Source organism: Ciconia boyciana, chromosome 1, assembly GCF_034638445.1.
Source record: "Ciconia boyciana chromosome 1, ASM3463844v1, whole genome shotgun sequence".
Lineage (NCBI taxonomy): Eukaryota > Metazoa > Chordata > Aves > Ciconiiformes > Ciconiidae > Ciconia > Ciconia boyciana.
This window is the reverse complement of record NC_132934.1, coordinates 86,204,734-86,225,273: the sequence shown is the minus strand read 5'-3', so window position 1 is coordinate 86,225,273 and position 20,540 is coordinate 86,204,734. Positions and strand designations below refer to the sequence as shown.

Below are 20,540 nucleotides of genomic sequence, written 5' to 3'. Positions count from 1 at the left end.
GATCTGTAGCATTTTCTGAGTTAGTTAAGAGGTTGAGGAAAAGCTCACCTCGTTCATTGCCCATCCTCCCCCTGGAAGCCTTGGGGAATGGGGCACTGCCAGCCACTGGGCACACAACTGAGGCAGCAGTGGTGGCTCCAGTGCAGCTGTTCAAGTGGAAGGGAAGCTCACTTACCCACAGGGGCCAGGACGGCCACAAGGAACCAGTGGAGAACCATGGAGAAAGGCCACCTCCTTCCAACAACCCGCCTGTGGTGGCAGCACAGGCAGAGAGATGTGCGAAGAGGAAAGGCTGGGAGAGGAAGAGAGACACGTCTCTTTGCGGGTGGGCAGGGCAGTGAGAGAGAGCCTGATGTGTGAGAAGGCAGCTGGCTGGCTGGGAACAGCGGGGAATGACACCTGCATGCAGGCATGAGGTGCATGTACCCTGCTCCACTGACTTCCTCCTGTGTGTGAGCATATGCGTGTGTATGCGTAGGTGGGAGAGAAGTGTTATCACAGGAGCATGATGGGGCTGTGTGGCAGCCTGAGTGTGTGCACAGCACAGGGATGCACAAAGAGGCACCAAATGAAGGGAAGAGAAAGAGAGCTCAGGAATGCATGTTTGTGCCTGTGCCCCTCAGCTGAGTCTCCTCTTTAGACACCCTCACACTCACAGACTCCCAACCCTGTGAGCTGCAACGTGGAATCTTCTCTGCTTATGCCAGGGCTGCTCGTCATGTTGCCCAGGTATGGGAAAGACTTCTGACCTGTCATCCCGGTGTCTGTTGTAGCATGACAGAGAAGAGTTGTGTAACTGTTCTTCTCTTCTTCCAAAGGGAGATCTCAAGGAGAGAAAAGGCTGCCTTTGGCTCTGCACTGGGACTGCCTCTTGGGAGACTGCAACGTGGAGCGATTTCTGAGGAGAAGTGTATTCACCGTGGGATATGCTGGTACAGACTTACCTTCTCCATGCCAGAGAAGACTGTAGCATTCTGCAAAGGAGCAGCAGGACGAGGATGGACAGAGCTGGAGAAAATCCTGTCATCTTCTCTACATGGGGCACAGCCTTGTTCAGCAACCCAAGGCTGTGGGAAATCACTGCAGGCAGGAAGCGAGGCTCGCAGTTTGTGTACACTGACACACTCTGTCTATCAGAGGCCTGACAGAGCCTCTGCACGTCTGTGCCGTGCTGTGGGCCCAGCAATGCGTGGCAGTGGAAGGCCGGCCCACACAAGAGAGCAAGTGATCCGGCTGCTCAAGGCTGCCATGGGCTTTGCAGTGAAGATGTTCCCCTGTGTCCTTTTAGCAGAAGGGTGACAGCAGTGCCTCCAGCTCCCAGACCCTCTGTTGCTGGTCCAAGTGTGTCCCATTGCATTCATTTCCACAAACTTCCTACAGGAGACTCAGGAATGACCCCGGATTCCTCAAAAGAAAAGGGAGAAAAGGACCAAGAGGGTGGGCTAAATCGTACAGGCAACAGGAAGAAACCCCACGCCCCCAAACCCCCACAACACCCCCAGCACTGCAGCTGAGAGGAGGCTGTGCTTGTTGTGTCCATGGGAAGGGTCTCCATGTCCCATGGGGTTCCCCGGGGGTATGCAGGTGGCAGGGCAGTGCATTGGGAGCCTTGCAGAACACATGGTATTCGAGGAGTTAGGGATCTCGAACAGGCCATGCCTGCTCTGTTGGGCCTTGTGCTTAGGGCTTAAGAAGCCCGTACGTTAGCATGAGAAGCTGCGGTGTGTGAACCTGCTGGACGGCCCCATGCCGGCCTGTGCCGCACACTGGTGTATGTTATGACAGAGATAACACTCTAACCTGTCAGGAAGCTTTCTGTTAGCTGCACGGCTTGCTGACATAATCTGTAATTCATATAATATCTTTGGGAAAGGTAAACTGTATGCGGACCAAGGGGCGGAAGGTCCCCTTGGCGATCCTGACCCAGAGACCACTGTACATGGAGGAGTTAGTGATCCACATAACAGCTAACCTGAGTAGGCGCAGGCCTGTGCTGCGCTGTGCTGTGCTGCATGTGCAATGTGGCCTTCGGGCCTGTGCTGCACATATTCCCTTGGCCACAGGATAACCTCGGACAGGTCGCTGTAATGGAGGAGCATGTGGGCAGCTCCCACTTGGTACCGGCAGCTCCCACTTGGTACCGGCTATTATGCCACCTGCCTGGCCTTGCCTTTATCTGAAGGTGCACCGAGAACTTCTCAGGCGAACATCCTTTCTGTTTGGCAGTGAGAATGATGAGCAGGGTTGGCTGGAGTTAAATGAGCGGAAGGACTGCAGACTGAAGAGAGACAGAAAGAAGAAGGTGGGGACAGAAAGGGAGGCAGAGTGGGGAAGAAGGGTTGACGGAAGTGGATATAATGGAAATGAGAGTTAAATGAAGAGGGAGGCAAGGAGGAGCGGGGTGGCAAGGAGAGAAAGCAGGACAAATAAACTCACAGAGTCTGAGAAGAGGAGGAAGGCTAGGAAGCAGAGGAGGTAATGAGTGGCAACGGATCATCCTGCCTTGTGCAGCACCGACGAGGAGGAAAGCAGGTCCCTTTTGTGCGGGGGAGGTTTGCGCTCAGCTCCCTCAGCAGCCTAGCCACTGTGTTTCATTCTCAGCGCAGTAATACGTGCCAGAGTCATTGAGAAATGCGTTCTCTATCAAGAGGGTCATTCCGTCTCCTTGGATCTCACTGCTCTTGAAATGGCTTTGGAAATCATCCTCAACATTTGCTTTAGCACCTGCTATTGCAGAAGCCACGAGGATCAGCCCGGAGTCCTTCCCCAAAGCCAGCTTGTACCAGTACATAGCTGTGGTGGAGGATTGCTTCTTGGAACAGCTCAGATTCACGGACTGGCCTTGTCGTATCACTGTGTCTAGGGACTGTTCCAGAGCCAACGCTGGAAGGGAAAAGGAGGAGCGTGGAGGAGGAGGAAAAAAAATGGAAAAACGTGAACTAGGCACCGTGGGTTGGTAGAGAAGAGGGTGAGAAGGAACAGGACAGGCTAGGGAGCAGCGGAAGGGATGGGACAGCTCTTCAGATCAGCAGGTGAGCTTCTAATCTCTCTCTGATAGGCAGCAAACATTCCTGGGCAGTTTGTGTCCAGAAAAGGAACCCTTTGGGGGCTGTGCACAGGAGAAAAAAATAGACAGCCATAGCAGGAGATTCAGGCGTTCGTTGCCTGATTCATTGCCATCCTCAGCACAGGAAGCTTTGGGGAATGGAGCCCTGCCAGCAACTGGGTACGCAGCGGGGACAGCAGCAGTGGAATCCATGTAGGTGCTCAGGAGTGAGTTGAGTTCACTTACCCATACCGGCCAGCATGGCCACAAAGAACCAGCAGGGAACCATGGGGAAAAAGCCCCTGTCCTTCCAGGGACCTGCCTTTTGTAGCTGCCCAGAGATATGCGAAGAGGAAGCACTGAGTGAGGATGAGACATATTGGGGCTGGGCAGGACATGAAATGTGAGAAAGGATTGGCTGGCTGGGAACACTGGGGAATGACGCACACAATCACAGGAAAGTATAAACCCTGCAGAGATGCGAGGGCGGGGGGAGTGGGGAGGGAAGAAGGGGGTTGCATGGGCAGAACTATGCTGAGGTTGCATGGGAGTCTGAGTGTGTGCAAGGCAGGGGAATGCTGAGAGTTCTCCTTCTCCTTCTGAAGTCCTTGAGAGCTGGAGGAATGAGGTGTGAAGGACACACATAGGTCCCTTGCATTTTCCCATGTGTTTTCCCTCTCTCCCTCAGCCATGGCTGGTTCATTTCCCTCCCCCCGCCCCCGGCTGGAGGGGGCTCTTTCTCTATGCAGTACTGTGAGCACAGCAATTAACGTCAGTGAGAGGCAGGACCAGGAAAAGACACCACAACAGCCCAAGCATTCTGCCTGCTGAGGGCTCCCATGGGCTTTGCAGGGAAGCTCTTCCCCCCATCCCTTTCTCTGAAGAGCAAAACAGTGTCTGCAGCTTCCAGCTGCTCTCCTGCAGGGAACTGTGAGTCCAACTGCAGTTACTTTCTCTTACTCTCTGCAGCAGAGTTGGGAATGTTCCTGAACATCACAAAGGAAAGAGTGGGATGGGGGTCTCAGCTGCCGCACACTATCCCTACCCATAACACCTCTCACCGTGGGACCAGGAGGGGTAGGAAACAAAGCAGGCCAGGACCCCCTTTCCTGGCTGCTTTCCCCATCCCTCTTTCCTCCACAGAGGAACTGCAGGGACAGGAGATGCTCAGCGTCCTGAGCCTTTGCCCACTCCAGCCCGGCCGGTCACACACACGTGTTTGAGTATTGGAAGTGCTCCAGGCTGGTGCAGTGAGCACTGTGATGGGGATGGGAGGTATATGAGGGGCAGGAAGGGGGGGGGGTGCAGGGCTCCCTCCAGCCCTGGCCCAGCAGAGCTGGTGAGAGGGGTAGGAGAGGAAGGTAAATGCCCGTGAAGAGCCCAGGGACAGCCAATGTGCTGGCATGGGAAGGAAGAAAGAATCATGTGTGGCCCAGAGGGGGAGGCATGAGGGAGAAGAGGTGCTGAGGACTGTGGCCAGGGCGGCCTCTCCCTCCACCTTCCTTGCTGACAGGCAGTAGCCCAAGTTCCTCCAGAGATGGTTTCTCCCTGGGACCTTTTGACGGTATGCTTCCCCTGCCCCCGACCTTTATCTCCTGTAACCCTGCTTACGTGATAACCACCAGCGGTGATTGTAATGGATGCATCTGGTCACGATGGCTGCATCAGCTCAAAGTGAATTCAGGAGACAGATAACAACACAATAGCCTAGGGCTATTGTGCAACGTGCCCACCGAAGAAATTAAAACCTGTGGTCGGCATGCAAATATGACTATGGGTCAATCATCTTATCCCCATAAATAGTGAGCAGCCCAAGAGCCCTTTGAGCTCTCCTGCACGGCAGCGGGCTGCACGCCAGGATCTCCCCTTGAGCAGGGACGCCTCTCAAGGTTACTCCTCGAGGTTGAGAGATTCCTTGCCGCAACAGATCCTCGGTAAGTGACTAATAGCATGCTAAACTTTGAAATCTTAGCTAAGTGATATAAAGGATTGATTGCGCATATATAATCCTTTAGACATAAACCGTTGACCAAGTCTGGGACTAGGACTGGATCTAGCCGCACCTAGACTCCTCTCTGAGAAGGAGTTTAGAAAGCAAGGGGATCCTTCCGAACCTCATGACTCAACGGGAGGGTCTCCCTGACAGTTTTGTCTGATCCTGTCCTCTATGCAGTAAATAATCAAGTGTGCCTCGCCATCGAATCTTGTTAAAACACTGTCGCATTGAACTTTGTTAACTCCCTATTCTGTATCAATAAACTATATTTTTACTTCTCTCTTACGAGTGAAGTGCACGCTCACTCCGTCCGCGACAGACCTGGGGAACCCTGGGTGTCTCAGCCTGGTGCTGCCTCTGGGGCAAGGACTTCTGGCAGCCCTGCTTCAGGAGCACACTTTGTCTGGCAAATTCAAGGCGTGCTCAGGGACCGAGACCATCTGCGTCATTGCCCCCTCTGCCCTGTGAATCAACCTGTCCAAGGTGGTTTCCTTTTCTGGCAGGACTGAGCTTGTGTCCTCCAGAGTGGTGGAGGGGTGCCGCTGCGATGCAGCCGGTGAGACCACTAGGGTCTTGAAAGCAGCTGTGCAGTGCAATTTCAGGCACTCGGGCTCTACCAGTGGCACCTCTCTGCTGCGCTGCTCACAGGCTCACGAGATTCAGGCCCCTGGCATCGTCTCCACAGCGCCCTCAGGTGTTTCTGCTCAGAAGGACATCCACCTGGCCTCCCCTGAATGGGGCAAACTCAGCGTAGGCTAGCTGGGGAACCCGATGGGCACAGGGATGAACAGCTGGGAGAGTGGCAAGGGTGAAAGGGACCCAGGCAACAAATGACAGAGGTCTTCACCACCATGCCGAGCCCTGCTGGCAGCACCTTTCCCTCCTCATAGGAACTGTCGGACCCTGTGCCTGGAGCTGTACCTGGCAACAGGGAAGGAGAAACAAGTGGAAATGAGCTAGGATCCCTGGTGGTACTTCCGCCTCATGATGCCAGGAAGGAGAAGGCTAGTGGGCTGTCACCCAACTCAGTGTTTCTCTGAGGAAGGAAGTTCAGTGAAAGGCATGAGCAAAACCGTACGCAGGTGCTAAGCAGGAGACGCTGGATCAACAGGTGGAAGCTGTGGTCTTGCACAGTTTGCTTGCGTGCCAGACAACATCTCCCTCTCCCCACAGCTACAGCATGAGCTGGAGCACCCCTGACCGGGCCTATGCCTCACACTCCATGAAGGATTTCTCAGCTTCTCTCCTTGCTGGACTGTGAAAATATACCTGAGCATCAGCTTCCCCTGGGGACTTCCACTCTCTTTTGCTATTCAGCGGCACTGGAGGTAAAGAAGAGTAGGCATGTCAGGGCAGCCCTCTTGTCTTGCGGCAAGCAGCAGGGGATGCAGTGAGTGGGCCAGACCAGATGCTAGGAAACAGCAGAGGTCCCAACAATCCCTTCTGAAACTTCTCTGGGACTTTCTCAGCCTGGTCCTTGTCCTAGTCACCAGGGCCATCCCATGGCTCACGTGGGATGTGTCGTGCTGTGGGCAGGGACAACTCACAATTTAGCTCCCGTTGCCTCCCTCACCCCTTTAAGCCATAGACCCCCCATGGCCTGCCAATACAGGGCAGGTGGGGAGACAGACCATGCTTTTGGCTCCAGGTAATTCCTGGGTTGCCTCCTCCTGCAGGTTTGTGATCTTGATAAGCCCATGTCCTACATAGCTGGGGATGTGATTTGCAAGCTTGTGATTCCCACCAGGTTCCCAACAAATTCAAATGTAGAAATTGCACATCAGCCCTCCTCACACCCTCCAAGTTGCTCTGTTCTCTATGGTCACCATTTGTAGCCTTGGTTTCCCATCTGTGGTTCTCCACAAACCCAGAGTCCCGCTCTGGGTCCGCACTGAAGGGAGTGGAGAGCTACACATGGAGGAGGTGGAGGCCTGAGTTTGTCTTTTGGGGGTGAGAAATGGGGAGGAACTGACATAAATGGGATGCATCCCTGTTTGAGCCATGGCTGTTTCAGCCGTGCACATGAAGAATCCTCAGATATGTTGCATCCACCCCTCCTTTCTGTTGACCCTGGGAGAACTGGCCTCCAGGGCCCCCCAAGCTTATTTACTTCATGCCGCAGCGAGGTGGTTATTTTTCTTCTTTTCGCTGAGCATTCTGTGGATCTGGGAGTGGGAAGGACTGCCTCGATGCTGGCTTTCTCAGCCTACTTCTGGGAAGCTAGGCGTGTCTGCAGATTAGAGCCAGGGGTAGTGGCCCAGACACCTTGTTTTCCTTGGAGGGCAGTGGGTTTTGGGACTTAGAGCGGGGCATGCCTGGATGTCGGGTTCCCTGAGGAGGAGGGGGTTTACAGCCAGACGAAGGAAAAGCCTCCCACAGTCACTTTTGGGGAAAGGGTCGGGGGGTGGTTTTTAATTAAGCAATGGTGTTGAGCTGGCAGGTGAGCATACATCCCGCTCTTGGCTGGGGGAGCTTATGTTGGGGGAGGGGGGCAGAGGGTTTTGGGAACCTGGGGGGTTATGGAAAACCAGGGACAACTGCTGGGGGCAGGGGAGGGGGGAGCGGCGCGCCGAGGACTCAGCTTTTGGAGCATCTCAGTGGGGTGCCACATCTCAGTGAGGTGCCGGATGCCTGCTGAGCCGGGGCTGGAAGCCCCTCCGCACACTTCGGAGGAGCTGGGTGCGGATTGGGGATGTGAGGGAAGTCGTGACACGGACACAGAATGGCAGACAGTCCTGCTCTTTCAGCAGTTAGCGGTGCTACCTCGTGGTCAAAAATCCGAACCAAAAATCCAGTCCGACCATGCATTCTCTTTCCTGGGGTTTATTCATGGGACAAATAAACCGCCCGGCACATTAAATGGGAAGGTTGTCTGCACTCCGCCTCAAATCAGGTGCATCGCCTCTCCATCGGGAAAGAAGTATGGGGCTGGGCATAAAAGGAACAGCAGCTCCAACATCTGGATTCCTTCTGGCTCTGGGCATGGAGCAGATAACCACGGTGATACAGGAAGGGAAGGAGGTACTGAGAAGTCAGACGCCTGGGTCCTGTTCTCGTCTTTCATGTGGAGAGATTTCATTCCTGGCTGTTAATCACTGTTGTCCTTGGCATGACAGATGCAGGACCAGGGTGATGTCCACGGCAGGGGGCTCTGCCCCAGGGGACATTTCTGGATGTCACCAAAACACCCTCCCCACTTATAAGACAGGCACAATTATCACAAAAGCAAGACCTTTAACTCCTCACACATGGGGCTTTAATCCCTCCAGTACAGCTTGGGCACCTGGGCTGCTCCCCCATTCCCTCACTTCTATTCCACTAAGTCCTGGAATCTCCCCAGAGATGGGAAGAGGACCCCAGCATTCAGGCACTCAGTCCCCTCTGGCCCCCTCTGCCTGTAGGGTGTGCATTGTGCCCCATGAGACACCCCCCCCCCTCCCCTGGGCATCATATGCGGCCATCCAGAGCTAGGCAGGTTCTCCTCCGCGCTGCCCCTAGTCAGGCTATTCCCAGTGACGATGATTCTCTTCCCCTATCCTTCCACTGCCCGTTCCCTGAGATTTCTGGGATTCCTGGGTTCCAGCTAAACAAATCTCAGTCCCAGGCCCTGCACCTGTTGCCAATCACTCCCTGATGCAGCAGGACAGCGAGAGGAAAACAGTTTCAGGGAAATCATGTTTGGGGGTAGAGGAGACATGGACAAATGGACACACGCACACATGTGGATGTGTATGCACACACACACACCACTGCACATGCACACTGTTGGGTACACACCGTGGCGCGCGCGCACACGCACGCTCCTGTGCACTCACACAGTTTCATACACGCTCATCCCATGTGTACACCCACAAACCACATTGAACACACTCCCTGTATGCACACCCCCTATTGTGATCACACACCATTATACACACACCATTTCTCACACACATAGACACAGCCACACAATCCCATGGTCACACATACCGACCTTGTGCACGCACGCACACGCAGAGAAAGAGAGACACGCACAAACCTTACGGCTTACATATACAATGCCTGCTGGGCCTATATGAAGTGCCTAGCACATTAGGCAAGGGCCCTGTGTGTTAGGCTGTTCCCTGTGGGTGGGGAGGAGGGGCCCAGTGCAGCCATCTCGCCAAAGTTCCGGTTCCTATCAGCCCTGCTCAGAGACAGCCATGGAGTGGAGACTCTTGGCCCCATGTCTCCTCTTCCTTCTTCTTCCTCTTCCTCTTCCTCTTCCTCTTCCTCTTCCTCTTCCTCTTCCTCCTCCTCTTCCTGCTCCTCCTCCTCCTCCTTTTCCTCTTCCTCCTCCTCCTCCTCCTCCTGCTGCTTCTCTGGTCAGAGGGTACATCTCCCCAGTGTGGTAAGGGAACACAGAAACCCGTGTGGATAACAGTGTGGACATGGTCAAGTCTGTGTCCCATCCTGTGGGCTCATGGGTTGTTGCCCAGCAGATCAAGTCACTGGCCTCCTAGTCCTTTCCTACTACCTACCACTGAGGTGAGAACACAGGTGTCCTGGCTCCCAGTCCTATCCCAGCTCCCTCTTCTGTTCCTGCCCCCTTGGAAGGTCACCAGTGTCTCTCTTTCACCTGCAGGGAGCCTGGGGGAAGTTGAGAAGCTGTTGGTTCTGCTGAGTCTGCTGTAAGAGGCACCACGGCGACTGCAGGCTCTGCTGTGAAAAGGGGACTGTTTCCAAGACTTCACTGCAGCTCCCCATCTGACCAGTACACCCCACTCCTGCAGTGACTCTGGCTCAGCCATGACCCCTCCACTGAGAATCAGGGCAGTGGAGTTCCTCCACTGGGAAACAGGGAATCACAAAGGGAATCAAAGATTATCAACCATCACAATAAAGCCAAAGTTCTTAGTGTCCTCCCAGCAGGGTGAATTTTTGGCTGTCTCTAGTCACTTGCTACTGCTGTCAAGGGGACGGGCAGAATGCCTGGGTTCTCTCTCCACGAGGGTTTTAGGGACCTGAATACTTCAGTTCCTACGTGAGCTGCAAGAGGAGTGACAGAACTTGAGGCTTAGGAGGCGGACCAAGGTAGGAGTCAGTGCTCTCACACTCGCCCTGGCCCCATGCCTCACTGCCTGTGGGACTTCAGTTCAGCTCTGGGATGGGGCAGTCACCCCTGTGGGACAGGAAGCCCTTCATGCTCTCATGCACCCTGGTTCATGCCTTGTCTGGGGTTGCAGCCGCTCTGCCCATGCCTGGCAGGGGCCAAATCATGGTAAACACTACGAGGCCCTACACCCTGTACTTCAGGAAGATCCTACTCTGGTCTCAGTGTCCCCACGTGCACAAGTTGGAACAGTGGAAATCCCACCAAGGCACAGAGAGAAATCCTTCCCTGGCGGGCCCATAGCAGGACAACAGGAAGAGCCTCACTTATGAGCCACTGACTGGGGACTGTAGCAATTCATTGGCATGGCCTTGAAGTCTCAGAGCCAAAATCTTGCATCCCTGAGAAACTGGAGAATGTGGACAAAAAGAAAACAAAGCTGAGGCAAAAGGGAGTGGTAGAGCGAGTGATAAGTGATAAGCCATGGCAGAGACTGGTGGTACCAAGTAAACCTGGTGGGGATATACCAGGGCTTTGCTCAGGCAGGGCTGAGGTGGCAGGATCTGGCTGTTCCTTATAAATCCAGCTGGGATTTATAAATCCTTATAAATCAGCATTCTTCAGAGCCCCAACCCGAAGGGCACAGGTACCCCAGCCCAAAGAAAGAGCAATGGAGGGGCAAATTTGTGTTACATTCCTGACTGACTGTCTCCTGGTGCTGGGATGCATCATGGCAGCTCCTCAGGTAAGATGAGCTTTTCCCTAGGTACCACGCTGCCTGGGAATAGGCATGGAGAGCAAAAGTGAGGTTTAGACTGGAGGCAGAGGTGTCTGGCTCACACAAATGTCTAAGCAGTGGGGTTTGGGTTTTCAGGAAGACTCAGCCAAGGACTCAGCCAAACTTCTTTCAGAATGCTGGCAGCATCAATAACAACAGCAAAGGCGATGACAGCTTCAGCGGCAATGGGGTGAGTAGTGGTGGACTCCATGTGGACATGACCTCCAATACCCTTGGCTCAAGGGGAAATGAGGTCCCCGAAAAAATGAGAGGCAAGAATTTGCAGGAAGGGAAGGGTATAGGGCTATGACGGGACTGCTGGCTGGGACTTCCATAGGTGGAGGCAGATGTCACAGCTCCACAGCAGTGTGGGAGATGAGCAGAAAACGTGCCAAAAGAGATCAAAAACTATTTTAAGAGACTCTGGTAGCAGGGCAGAGGTTTATGGGGAGATTGGAGCTCTCTGGGGAAAGGTCAAGATCCTCCATGCCCTAGGGAAGCACTGAGCATGGGGTAGGTCCATCCAGTGCATTGGCATTCCTGGGAGCAAGGGATTGCAAATCTCCCACATCTGGTTATGTGTTTTCTGGAGATTTTAGTTCCCCTCCTCCAACCCTATACTCTTTCCCCAGCAGACTGTCAGTAGCTTTGATGGCAACATCGGAGGAGCTGGCAGTTTCTACAGCAGTAGCATAAGTTGAGACGGAGTTTCTGCTTGGGTTAATACTAGCCAGTGTCCCCACAAACAGAACAAAGTCCAGCAGTGCCCAAGCAGTGGGGAAGAATGCAGGATAACTGGATCAAGTCAGCTCCAAAACACCAACCTGTGTGGTGCAAAGATTAAATGGGAATGGTCCAGAAAATGCTTGGAGAATACAGCAGACTCCTCCACACCTCTTTGGAGGGGGGGGCAGGGAAAGTCCCTGGAGAAGCTATTCTGTGCAGAAGCTGAGCTTCTGGGTGGAAGGAGACTGAAGACATGGGACTAGGAAACTGGAAACCTGAAAGACATGATACTTGAGGTCCAGGGACCCTAGGGACACAGGACCTGAGACATGGGCCTCATGGAGAGGGCACCCAGGAACACATGAATCCCAGGATCATGGGATCCAGGGATATATTACCCGGGAACACGGGATCCATGGACAGCACTATGCCATTTCCAACAGAGTGGTCTAATAAAAGCCTCATGATTTTTCATTCCCTCTGTCCCATGGCCTTAGTGCAATAGCACATCTTTCTATCACCCAGAACGGCTATGGAGAAGCTCAGATTTCTGTGAGTATTGGAGACCATCTGTCCCTCCACTTGGTTTCAGCCAGCTCCATCACACCTGGAGTGGGTGGGGGGACCCTACTTCTGAAACTGGGGAAGAGCTGGGCGGTCAGAGGTGCAGCTGGGAAGGGACCCTTGGCAGGTCCCAGCCTCGGAGTGGGGTCTTTGTATTTTTTTAGCCTTATCCCCTGGCATCTGATTTTTGCCTGCTGCCCCTTGCTCCATCACTCAGAATAACTCATCTCTGGTGTCTCTTGAGTTGATCCTGGCTCTTCTTGGACCCTCTGGGCTACAATGACCCACCTCAGCTCCCTCCATTCTCCCTGGACAGTGTTTTCCACCACCCCAAAGCCTCTCCCTCTCTCCTTCCCTCTGCCCCTCCCTCTCCCCCTCCCTCTCCTGGTTTCCCAGCCCCTTCTCCACCAAAACTGGATGCCGTATCTTAGGCGCCACGGCCTCCCTTGGCCACACTCCTCTCTAGATGCCTGGGTTTTGTGCTTTGGACAAGGAAGAAAGAGGAGAGCAGGAAAAAATATCTGTCAAGGCAACTGGAGAATTTCCAGGACCCAGGGAAATTTTGCTCAAAGGCTGGAGAAGGAAATGTGCATCACAATCAGTTGCTCTCTGGATCAGATTTAAAGATTTATCCAAGCAATACAGGAAGCAGCTATAGGGGAAGGAAGGCAGGGGGGATCTCTACCTGGGCATCCTTTCTGAGAGATCCTAGTCCCTGAACACAAGAGGATGTCTGGAACACACAGTCATCTGGAACGAGATGCTCTGAGCCGTCTTTATGTTGCCTAGGAAAACTAGGTATTTTACTCCCCAGGCAAGCCCCTTCCAGAACTAGGGACCATTAAGGCAACTGTTCCCATGATTTAAGCCCCATCCTCACTTTCCATCGCAGCCTGAACAAGAACAACACAGCAGCCCTCTCAGATAAACCCACCTTCTAGCACACATCTTTGTCAGGTCAGACCTGACCTGACGCCTCCCATCCTGCTCAAAAGGGGCTGAGCTGTTCCCAGGACCCGCTCCGTGCTCCAGCAAATGAAGGGATGAGTTTGGGTAACTCTCCAAACTTTCTTGCAGGACTTTGGCAGCCCTGACTATCCTTCTCTGGGTCATGGGAAACACCCTGGCAGATGGGTGAGAGTCCAGAGGGCTCCGCGCTTCCCTTTGGTCTCTTACTGGGCTATAGTAGCAGGGAACTGCCCAACACCAGGCGGTTCCTCGGGACAAGGGAGGTCAGATGGGGGTGTCTTTCAACCTCATAGCCCTCAATGGCTTTTTTCTTCCACAAATGTGTGTCCTCATTTTTTGAGGCCGTGTAAACCTTTGGCATCCACAAAAACCTCTGGAAAGGGGTTCACGGCTTTCCTAAAAGAGGAATAATTGTCCTTTGCTTGTTTTGAACCTGCCAAGCCCCCTAGCTTTGCTTTCTACCCCCTAATTCTTGTACAGAAAGAGACAGCAAGCAACTCATCCTTCCCCAGTCTCCCCAGGCCCGTCATAATTTTACACACCCCTGTCATGTCCTACCTCCTCTGTCTCTCTAGGAGACTGAGAGTCCAAGTCTCGGACACAGGTGGAAATGGCATGCTAGAAATGAAAAGAAATGCACAGCAGAATGCTGTGCCATTGGGGAAAGAGAAACGCAGGCTGAGAGGACAAGGCCAGAGGCTGTGAGAGAAGGTTTGCTCAGGTGCGGAGAGCTGGAGGATCAGAAGCTTTGGAGAATGTACCAGCTGCTCCCAGGCAGGAGAGGCTTGGGAAGAGAGAATCAATGGTCCCTCTACCACCAAGCTCTGTGACACGTACAAGGACTAGCCTCAGAAACTCCTCCACTTGGAGGAGCTCCTGGGAAGCTTTATCTCTGTCAGCCCACGGTCTCGCCAGCTTTCCCTTTCCCAGGCTCTTGCATCAGCCTGGACAAATGTATTTACTTTATCTGAGGCCAGTGATGATACAATTGACTGAAATACTTGAACTAGGAATATGGATTTCTAGAAATGCAAGCTGCAGTTGCTTGTCCATTGATACTGTCTAACACAGGTGCCCTCCATTCACCAATCCTCCTCCTTCCTGTGCCCCTGGAGCCACCAGCATTTTGCTGCGGCATCATTTGCATTAAATGAGAGACTGGCTTGCAGCTGGAGATGTAACAACCCCACCCCACCCCCCACCCCCCCCCCCCCCCGAGTGCATATTTAGAAAGACCCTGAAAAAAACCCCTTACAATGGGTCTGTGGAATGTTCAGCAGCATTGAGCAGAAGAGGGTATTTACATTTCAGGTAGGGATTCGTCATCTTAAAGAAAGGAAGGAGGGGTGGGAGGAGGTGTTCCAATTTCAACCTGAATGCAAAGGAGTCTGTTCATCCTTCACAGCTCTCACTGAAAGGCCTGAAGGGCTGTTCTGAAGCAGTCTGTCTGCTGGATGGCCTGAGCTGTGCATCACAAACACCCCATTTGCCTTCATTTGAGACCAGTTTGCTCCACGAGCTGCCCTGCTGGCACGCACCCTGGAGTTCTGGGATTCACGGGAGCCTCTAGAAGAGGCCCCTGAGAGGCAGATAGGAGAATGGGAGGGACTTGGGTGAGGTATGTTCACTAGACGTCTGCCATCAAGGACTTAGGAACACAAGAACCACAGGACCTATGACCCAGGACTTCTGCCGTGAGCTCTGGCAGTAGCCTGGGAAGAGGTCAGTAGTGTCCTCTTGTTGATTTAAGCAAGTAGCGTAGAGAGTCTCAGAGAGACCTTCTGCTTCAAGGAGGCTACCAGCCAGCCCTATATGATGCCTTTCCTGCTGTTAAGAATAGCTGATCAGAGTTAAAGATCAGAGCAGATTAAATAAGCAACAAGGGAAAGCACAAAAAGAACCAAGATAAAGGCAGGTATGGTTGAGCTTCCCAATTCAGACACTGAATTACGGGATTTCCCTGAAATTTGGGGGAATACTAAACCAAATCTTAAACCCTGTGAAAAGAAGGAAAAGGAAGCTGTCCTTCACAGCTTAAGTGTTACCTAACAGGTATTCAGAGCTATATCTCAGGAAAAATATTGTTTTAAAATATCTGATGACAGCCCGTCTCTATGCCAATGGCATGTTTTGGACAAAGAAATTATAAATCCACAGGGAGATCAAATTATACACTGTTGTAGGTTAGGAATTGCTCTTGCTTTTCTTAGTTATGACGGGATTAGAGAGCTTTGGTAATTTTTGCCATGCTTCGTCCTATTATGGATCTTTCCCTTTTCCACAGCAAGGGAAACTGCACTGATACCAGTTTAAAGCCCAAGACAAGTCATGCAGCTCCTTGGAGGAGTCCCTGGCCCTGGACTTGTCCTTTAACATGAAGGAAAATTTCCATCTGGACAGTGCCACTGTGTGTACCAGTCCTCCAGGGCTCTCTAAAAATTGATCAAGAAATGGAACAGAAAGATTATTCCTATTTAGTCTCTCATGCTGTTTCAGCATCTCTTCTGCAGCTTATGACTTCTGTTTACAGTCACTTGAGGTTATCCCATGTCTTTCCGGAGCTAACATGAAGAGAAATTTGCAAAGAGAGAAATGCTTTCAAAGAGATATGGTGCGCATTCCCACATTTGAACAATTTAACCTGGGAGGTGGGGGGGGGGGGGGGGGCACAGAACAGTTTTTTGTACTCACTTATTTAAATTACTTTTGAATAATTTTATTTGGGGAAACACTGTGTTCTATATGATAAAAACACACACTCGCATTACTCAAGGAATTTGCTAAAATAAACTTAACAACACCGAGAGGTTTTGGTGTTGTGGTTTGTTGGTTTTTGGGGAGGTTTTTTTGTCTTTTTTTTTTTTCCCAAAAGAAAATGTATAGTATCTTACAGGCCATTACCTACAATATTGAGCTTCTGGAAAAAATATGCATTTCTAAGAATGACACGGTCATCGCAGAGGAATCTCAAAGGGGTTTGAGGGTTGCTCTCAACAGGTGCTGCGTAGAGGAATGAGGCAGGCAAACAACTATACATCTTCCAAAGCTCAAATGTATTTTTAGATTGAAGGCTGCCCTCCGAAATACTTTAAAATAGCTCTTTATCTTAGGAAAGGTTTATGATTAACTGATATGTTATTTGCACTTTCTACCAGTGCCTGTTAATGCCCACGTTTGGATCTTCAAATTTTCCACTGGGTACTTCTTGTCTGGAGAAAACCTAAAACCTTGGGCTAGAGATAAGGCCATTTCAAGAAAATGTATTTCTAGCAGCTCACGCTTCCAGTCCACCAGTCTGGGCTTGAGGCTGTGTCAAGATCATGAAATACATACTGTTTGTCACCTTTGTTGGTGTGGCTGGTGAGTACATTTTTACTTCTATTTTTGTAATTTATAAGGAAGCTCATTTTCTCAGCAAATTTGCAAGGTGTCTATTGTGGGAAAGTGAAGTCCAGATTCAACTGGCAAAAGATTTAAGGCTGAGCACTGCAACTTCTTTCGATTGCTGTCTATTCATAATTGCTTGTGTCACAAAATGGGGAATGAATGCCTTCATAGGGGTTCTTGACCCAGGAATACTGAAATGTGCCCATAGCTTCAAACAAAGACTGTCATTCTCTCAAGGACTATGAAGTATAAAGGTAACACCTCTGGTCCAGGAAGTCCTAAAGCTGCTGTAAAGTTTTGGACTATGGGCGAGTGCTTGCCCACCACTGCTACCGTGAGTTTTTATAGAACTAGAGCCTGCAAGTGAGGTGCTTCAGTCAGCCACAGGGGCACCGGATTCCCTATGCCAGATGTTGACATATGCCACTTCTTATCTCCCAGTTGCCTTCCCCATCAATGCTGATGATGATGATGACAAGATCGTGGGAGGCTACACCTGTGCAGCGAACTCTGTCCCCTATCAGGTGTCCCTGAATTCTGGGTATCACTTCTGTGGAGGTTCCCTCATCAACAGCCAGTGGGTCCTGTCAGCTGCTCACTGCTACAAGTCGTGAGTGGAAAAATATTTTTTCTTCCGTAACCTTCTTTCTTCTTTCTTCTTCCGAAGAACTTCTTTCTTCCCGTTCACTTCCAACAGGAATTCTGAGCTGTGAGACCCAGATATGTAAGCGACGCCGTTCTGACAGGAGACAACCAAGGAAAGGGAAGCTCATTCAGGAAGCTGGGCTGAGGCGTCATAAGGGGTTTTCCACTTCTGCAAGTGTTCCTGTGAATGCAGAGCACTTTCTGCAATGACAATGTGATAATCTAACAACGAGTTACGGGCTGTGATTTCCTATAAATTGCATTAATATCACTAAAACTTAGTCACTGGAGAACAGGAAGAGGGATGAGGTCAGGGTGATAGCAGTTTGCCTTTTTTCCAGAATGTTTGTGTAAAGCACTGTTATATATTCAGCTTGTCCCAGCTCAAGAAAATAAACCTGCAGAAGTTCACCACCCGTACTGGGAGTGGGTAAGACCTCAGTGTGGATTCCCCGGGACTTATTGCAGGACTAGGAAGATAGCCTGCATGAAAACAGCTACTATGATAGCGATGTTGAAGCGAGTGCATACGGTGACGGGAGGTTCCTGTCGGTAGCAGTAAAGTACATGCCACTCCTTCTCTTTTCCAGTCGCATCCAAGTGCAGCTTGGGAAATACAACCTGGCACTCACGGAATCGACGCAGCAGTTGATTAGTTCAGCTAAAGTCATCCGCCACTCTGGCTACAGCTCCACAACACTGGACAATGACATTATGCTCATCAAGCTTGCCAAACCAGCCCGGCTCAACCGAGCTGTCCAAACAATTCCTCTGCCTACCAGCTGTGTGGCCACAGGCACCACTTGCCTCATCTCTGGCTGGGGCAACACACTCAACAATGCCGGTGAGTACTCTGTGGGAATGTACAGCATCGTGAGGGCCCGGGAGACACTCTAAGACCTCACAATTAACTCCAAGCAGTACAGGGTAAAGCACAGAGAAGTGCTGTGGGACGGGCCTTCTTGCGTGATCAGTCTGTCTAGGACAGTAACCATTTAACCGCTTTAAAGGCAAGCCTTTATAAGGTCCTTCCTCTTGTTCTGTGTTACAAACATGGAATCACTTAAGTCATCCATGTGCCGTTCACCAGGATGTTCACACTGCCATAAATTTTGTGGCCTGGTGCTATCAGCTGTACGGTGCCAAGCGCTAGCAATTTAGCTAATGTCAATAGAGTTGTTGTCAGTTCTTTGAGAACAAGATCAAAGTCCGTGATTGTGGATCTAAAATTACTACAGGAGAGCTCCATTCTCTTACACCAATGGTCAGAGGCGTGGATGGTGACCTGTGTCTAGTCCACTGACGACAACTAAACCTGCACCAGAGGAGAGGATGGTTTTCCCGAGGCCCAGGTTTCCTCCAGCGTATGTGCTACAAAAGAGTAGCTGTTAGCTCCACGCTTGCCAGTCGATGATTTTCTAGGTATCGGAAAAATTAACGTGGCTGCAGTGTAGAACGGTGGACCCACGGGTAGAATCTGTTCCATCTAAACAAAAGGAATCCATGCTGTGATTACTGTTCAGAGGAAAAATGACGACTGCTAAAACAGGATGTTCAGTGACTACTTTTCTGCTAAGAAAGATCTTCTCCGGGCTCTCAAATGAACTCAGAGATGTCGTCAACCATCTCTCTCTATTTTCTTGTAGATCCGTACCCAGATACCTTGCAGTGCCTGAAGGCTCCTGTACTCTCCTCAAGCAAGTGTACCAAAGCCTACCCTGGGCAAATTACCAAGAACATGATATGTGTAGGATTCATGGAGGGAGGGAAAGACTCCTGCCAGGTAAAACACCTGCCTCTCCTTTCCCATACGTTTCTCTCCTGCCTTTTGCTAGTAGAAGAGGCCATCATATTAGACAATCTGCTATACTCACTGCACTGGCATGTCTGAATGTTGGTTTTTTGAACAACAGTGGAGGCTTAGGGTGAAAGTTGCCTCTTGAGTGAGGCTAGTTTTTTTCCCACTCAGTTAGCCATCGTCCCTTTTTTGAGACAGCAAATACCTCTGCCCTCATTCTCCACAAGCAGACTATGCACCTTAGGCTATTGAAAATGGAGGAGTGCTGCACCAGAGAGTCAACAGTAATCATGGTGACTTTAGAGCTTAGGACACAAATGTTAGTTTTGGACTCACCGAAAATGACATAGCCAGTACGCCAAGATCCAGGCAGTCTGGAAAATGAGCACACCTGACAACTGCTCTGCATTTTACATGTGCCTAGCTCCATGGAAATATTGGGCAGAATAATGTTTGACACACACATATCCTAAGCGTCTGGGAAGGACTGCATCCGTCAAAAACAGGCAGCTTACTCATCCTTAGCTGTGGCTGTGGTGCCCTTGGAGCTAAAGCAAGGCACAGTAGCGTCAGGTGTAGCGTGGTAATCAGAAATGACCTTTGTTTCTACAAAGTTCTGCAAGCTTGCTTCTGTGTAGAAAAAGCCCAATGGCGCTCCCTCGAATGTCAGTGATTTCTGGCATCTCTGGCTCACCACTTAAGCTGATACCATTTGCTGAATGTCCGTATCCTTTATGTGCACAGGGGATTCCGGCGGTCCAGTAGTCTGCAATGGGCAGCTCCAGGGCATTGTTTCCTGGGGTATTGGATGTGCGCAGAAAGGCTACCCCGGGGTTTACACTAAGGTTTGCAATTATGTCTCCTGGATCAAAGCAACTATGTCTGCCAACTGAGACACTCTCGTTCTATGTGACCTGCTTTTTCTCCTCATCATTTTCTTCTGTTTTGGGACTGGACATACAAAAATTACCAAAAATAAAGACTTTCAGGCACCCTTTCTCTGTGCAACGTTTCTCTGGGTACTTCCATGGGCTACGCTATGGAGGACAGAGGCAGGGAATGTCGCTCTGGGGGACATATTTAATATTTGTAGTGCCTCTCACCTAGCAGGATCTTGGAACATTTTGCAGACTCATCTTCAGGAGTCTTTCAGTCAGTTACAGGCAGCCATTTCTGGAGCAGAACACCTTTTGCGTTTATCAGCATGGTGCTGATACAGGTGCTACAAACCTGCCTAAAACAGCTGAGACAGTGCGCCGAATCACACAGGCAGCAAACTCCTACTGTAGAAAACAGCGGGCAGCAACACAAACGCTCCCCATCCCCCACATTCCCACCCCCAACAATATGGCTTAACATTGCCTAGTGGAACCTCCCTGAAAGCTCTACTTGGGGGATGAAAGAACCTCTTGCTAGGGCTTGTTCTTTTCATGTACCAGTGCCACTGGGGCTGCTGTCTATACGTTTTTGCTCAGTTAACGGGTCGTGCTGGGCTTGCTGGAAGAGTCTTTCCTGGAAGAGCCAAAAGGACAGAGATGTTCCTGGGTTCTGGTTTTAACT

At 51.2% G+C, this 20,540-nt stretch overlaps 1 protein-coding gene and 1 gene segment (V, D, J or C); one reads left to right on the top strand and one right to left on the bottom strand.

Annotated features, from left to right (window-relative positions):
• Positions 1 to 3,416, bottom strand: part of LOC140659407 (T cell receptor beta constant 1-like) — a 47,517-nt gene extending 44,101 nt beyond the window's left edge. The window contains 3 exon segments of the C gene segment in view: positions 176 to 292; positions 945 to 1,405; positions 3,293 to 3,416. Of these exon segments, the coding sequence occupies positions 176 to 218 (43 nt within the window).
• Positions 3,417 to 4,909: 1,493 nt separating this feature from the next.
• On the top strand, positions 4,910 to 19,950 carry LOC140659354 (trypsin I-P1-like). 3 transcript variants are annotated; one of them, XM_072878942.1, is made up of 7 exons: positions 10,109 to 11,081; positions 16,306 to 16,510; positions 16,979 to 17,147; positions 17,773 to 18,026; positions 18,829 to 18,965; position 19,107; positions 19,725 to 19,950. In XM_072878942.1, exons 2-7 carry the CDS (start codon positions 16,471 to 16,473, stop codon positions 19,871 to 19,873), a joined length of 750 nt encoding a protein of 249 aa, XP_072735043.1. In that variant the 5' UTR covers positions 10,109 to 11,081; positions 16,306 to 16,470; the 3' UTR covers positions 19,874 to 19,950. The 3 variants fall into 3 exon arrangements, with proteins under 3 accessions (XP_072735025.1, XP_072735035.1, XP_072735043.1); XM_072878924.1 differs by lacking the exons at positions 10,109 to 11,081; positions 19,725 to 19,950 and adding an exon at positions 4,910 to 4,980 and having other exon boundaries at positions 18,829 to 19,679; XM_072878934.1 differs by lacking the exons at positions 10,109 to 11,081; positions 19,725 to 19,950 and adding an exon at positions 5,335 to 5,525 and having other exon boundaries at positions 18,829 to 19,679.
• The last annotated feature ends 590 nt before the right edge of the window (positions 19,951 to 20,540 follow it).

Bases quoted from the DNA above. Each gene is read 5' to 3' on its own strand.
- LOC140659354 (XM_072878942.1), top strand. From the start codon at position 16,471: ATGAAATACATACTGTTTGTCACCTTTGTTGGTGTGGCTG. The intron at 16,511-16,978 runs GTGAGTACATTT...CTTATCTCCCAG, and splicing joins CACCTTTGTTGGTGTGGCTG to TTGCCTTCCCCATCAATGCT. The intron at 17,148-17,772 runs GTGAGTGGAAAA...TCTCTTTTCCAG, and splicing joins GCTGCTCACTGCTACAAGTC to TCGCATCCAAGTGCAGCTTG.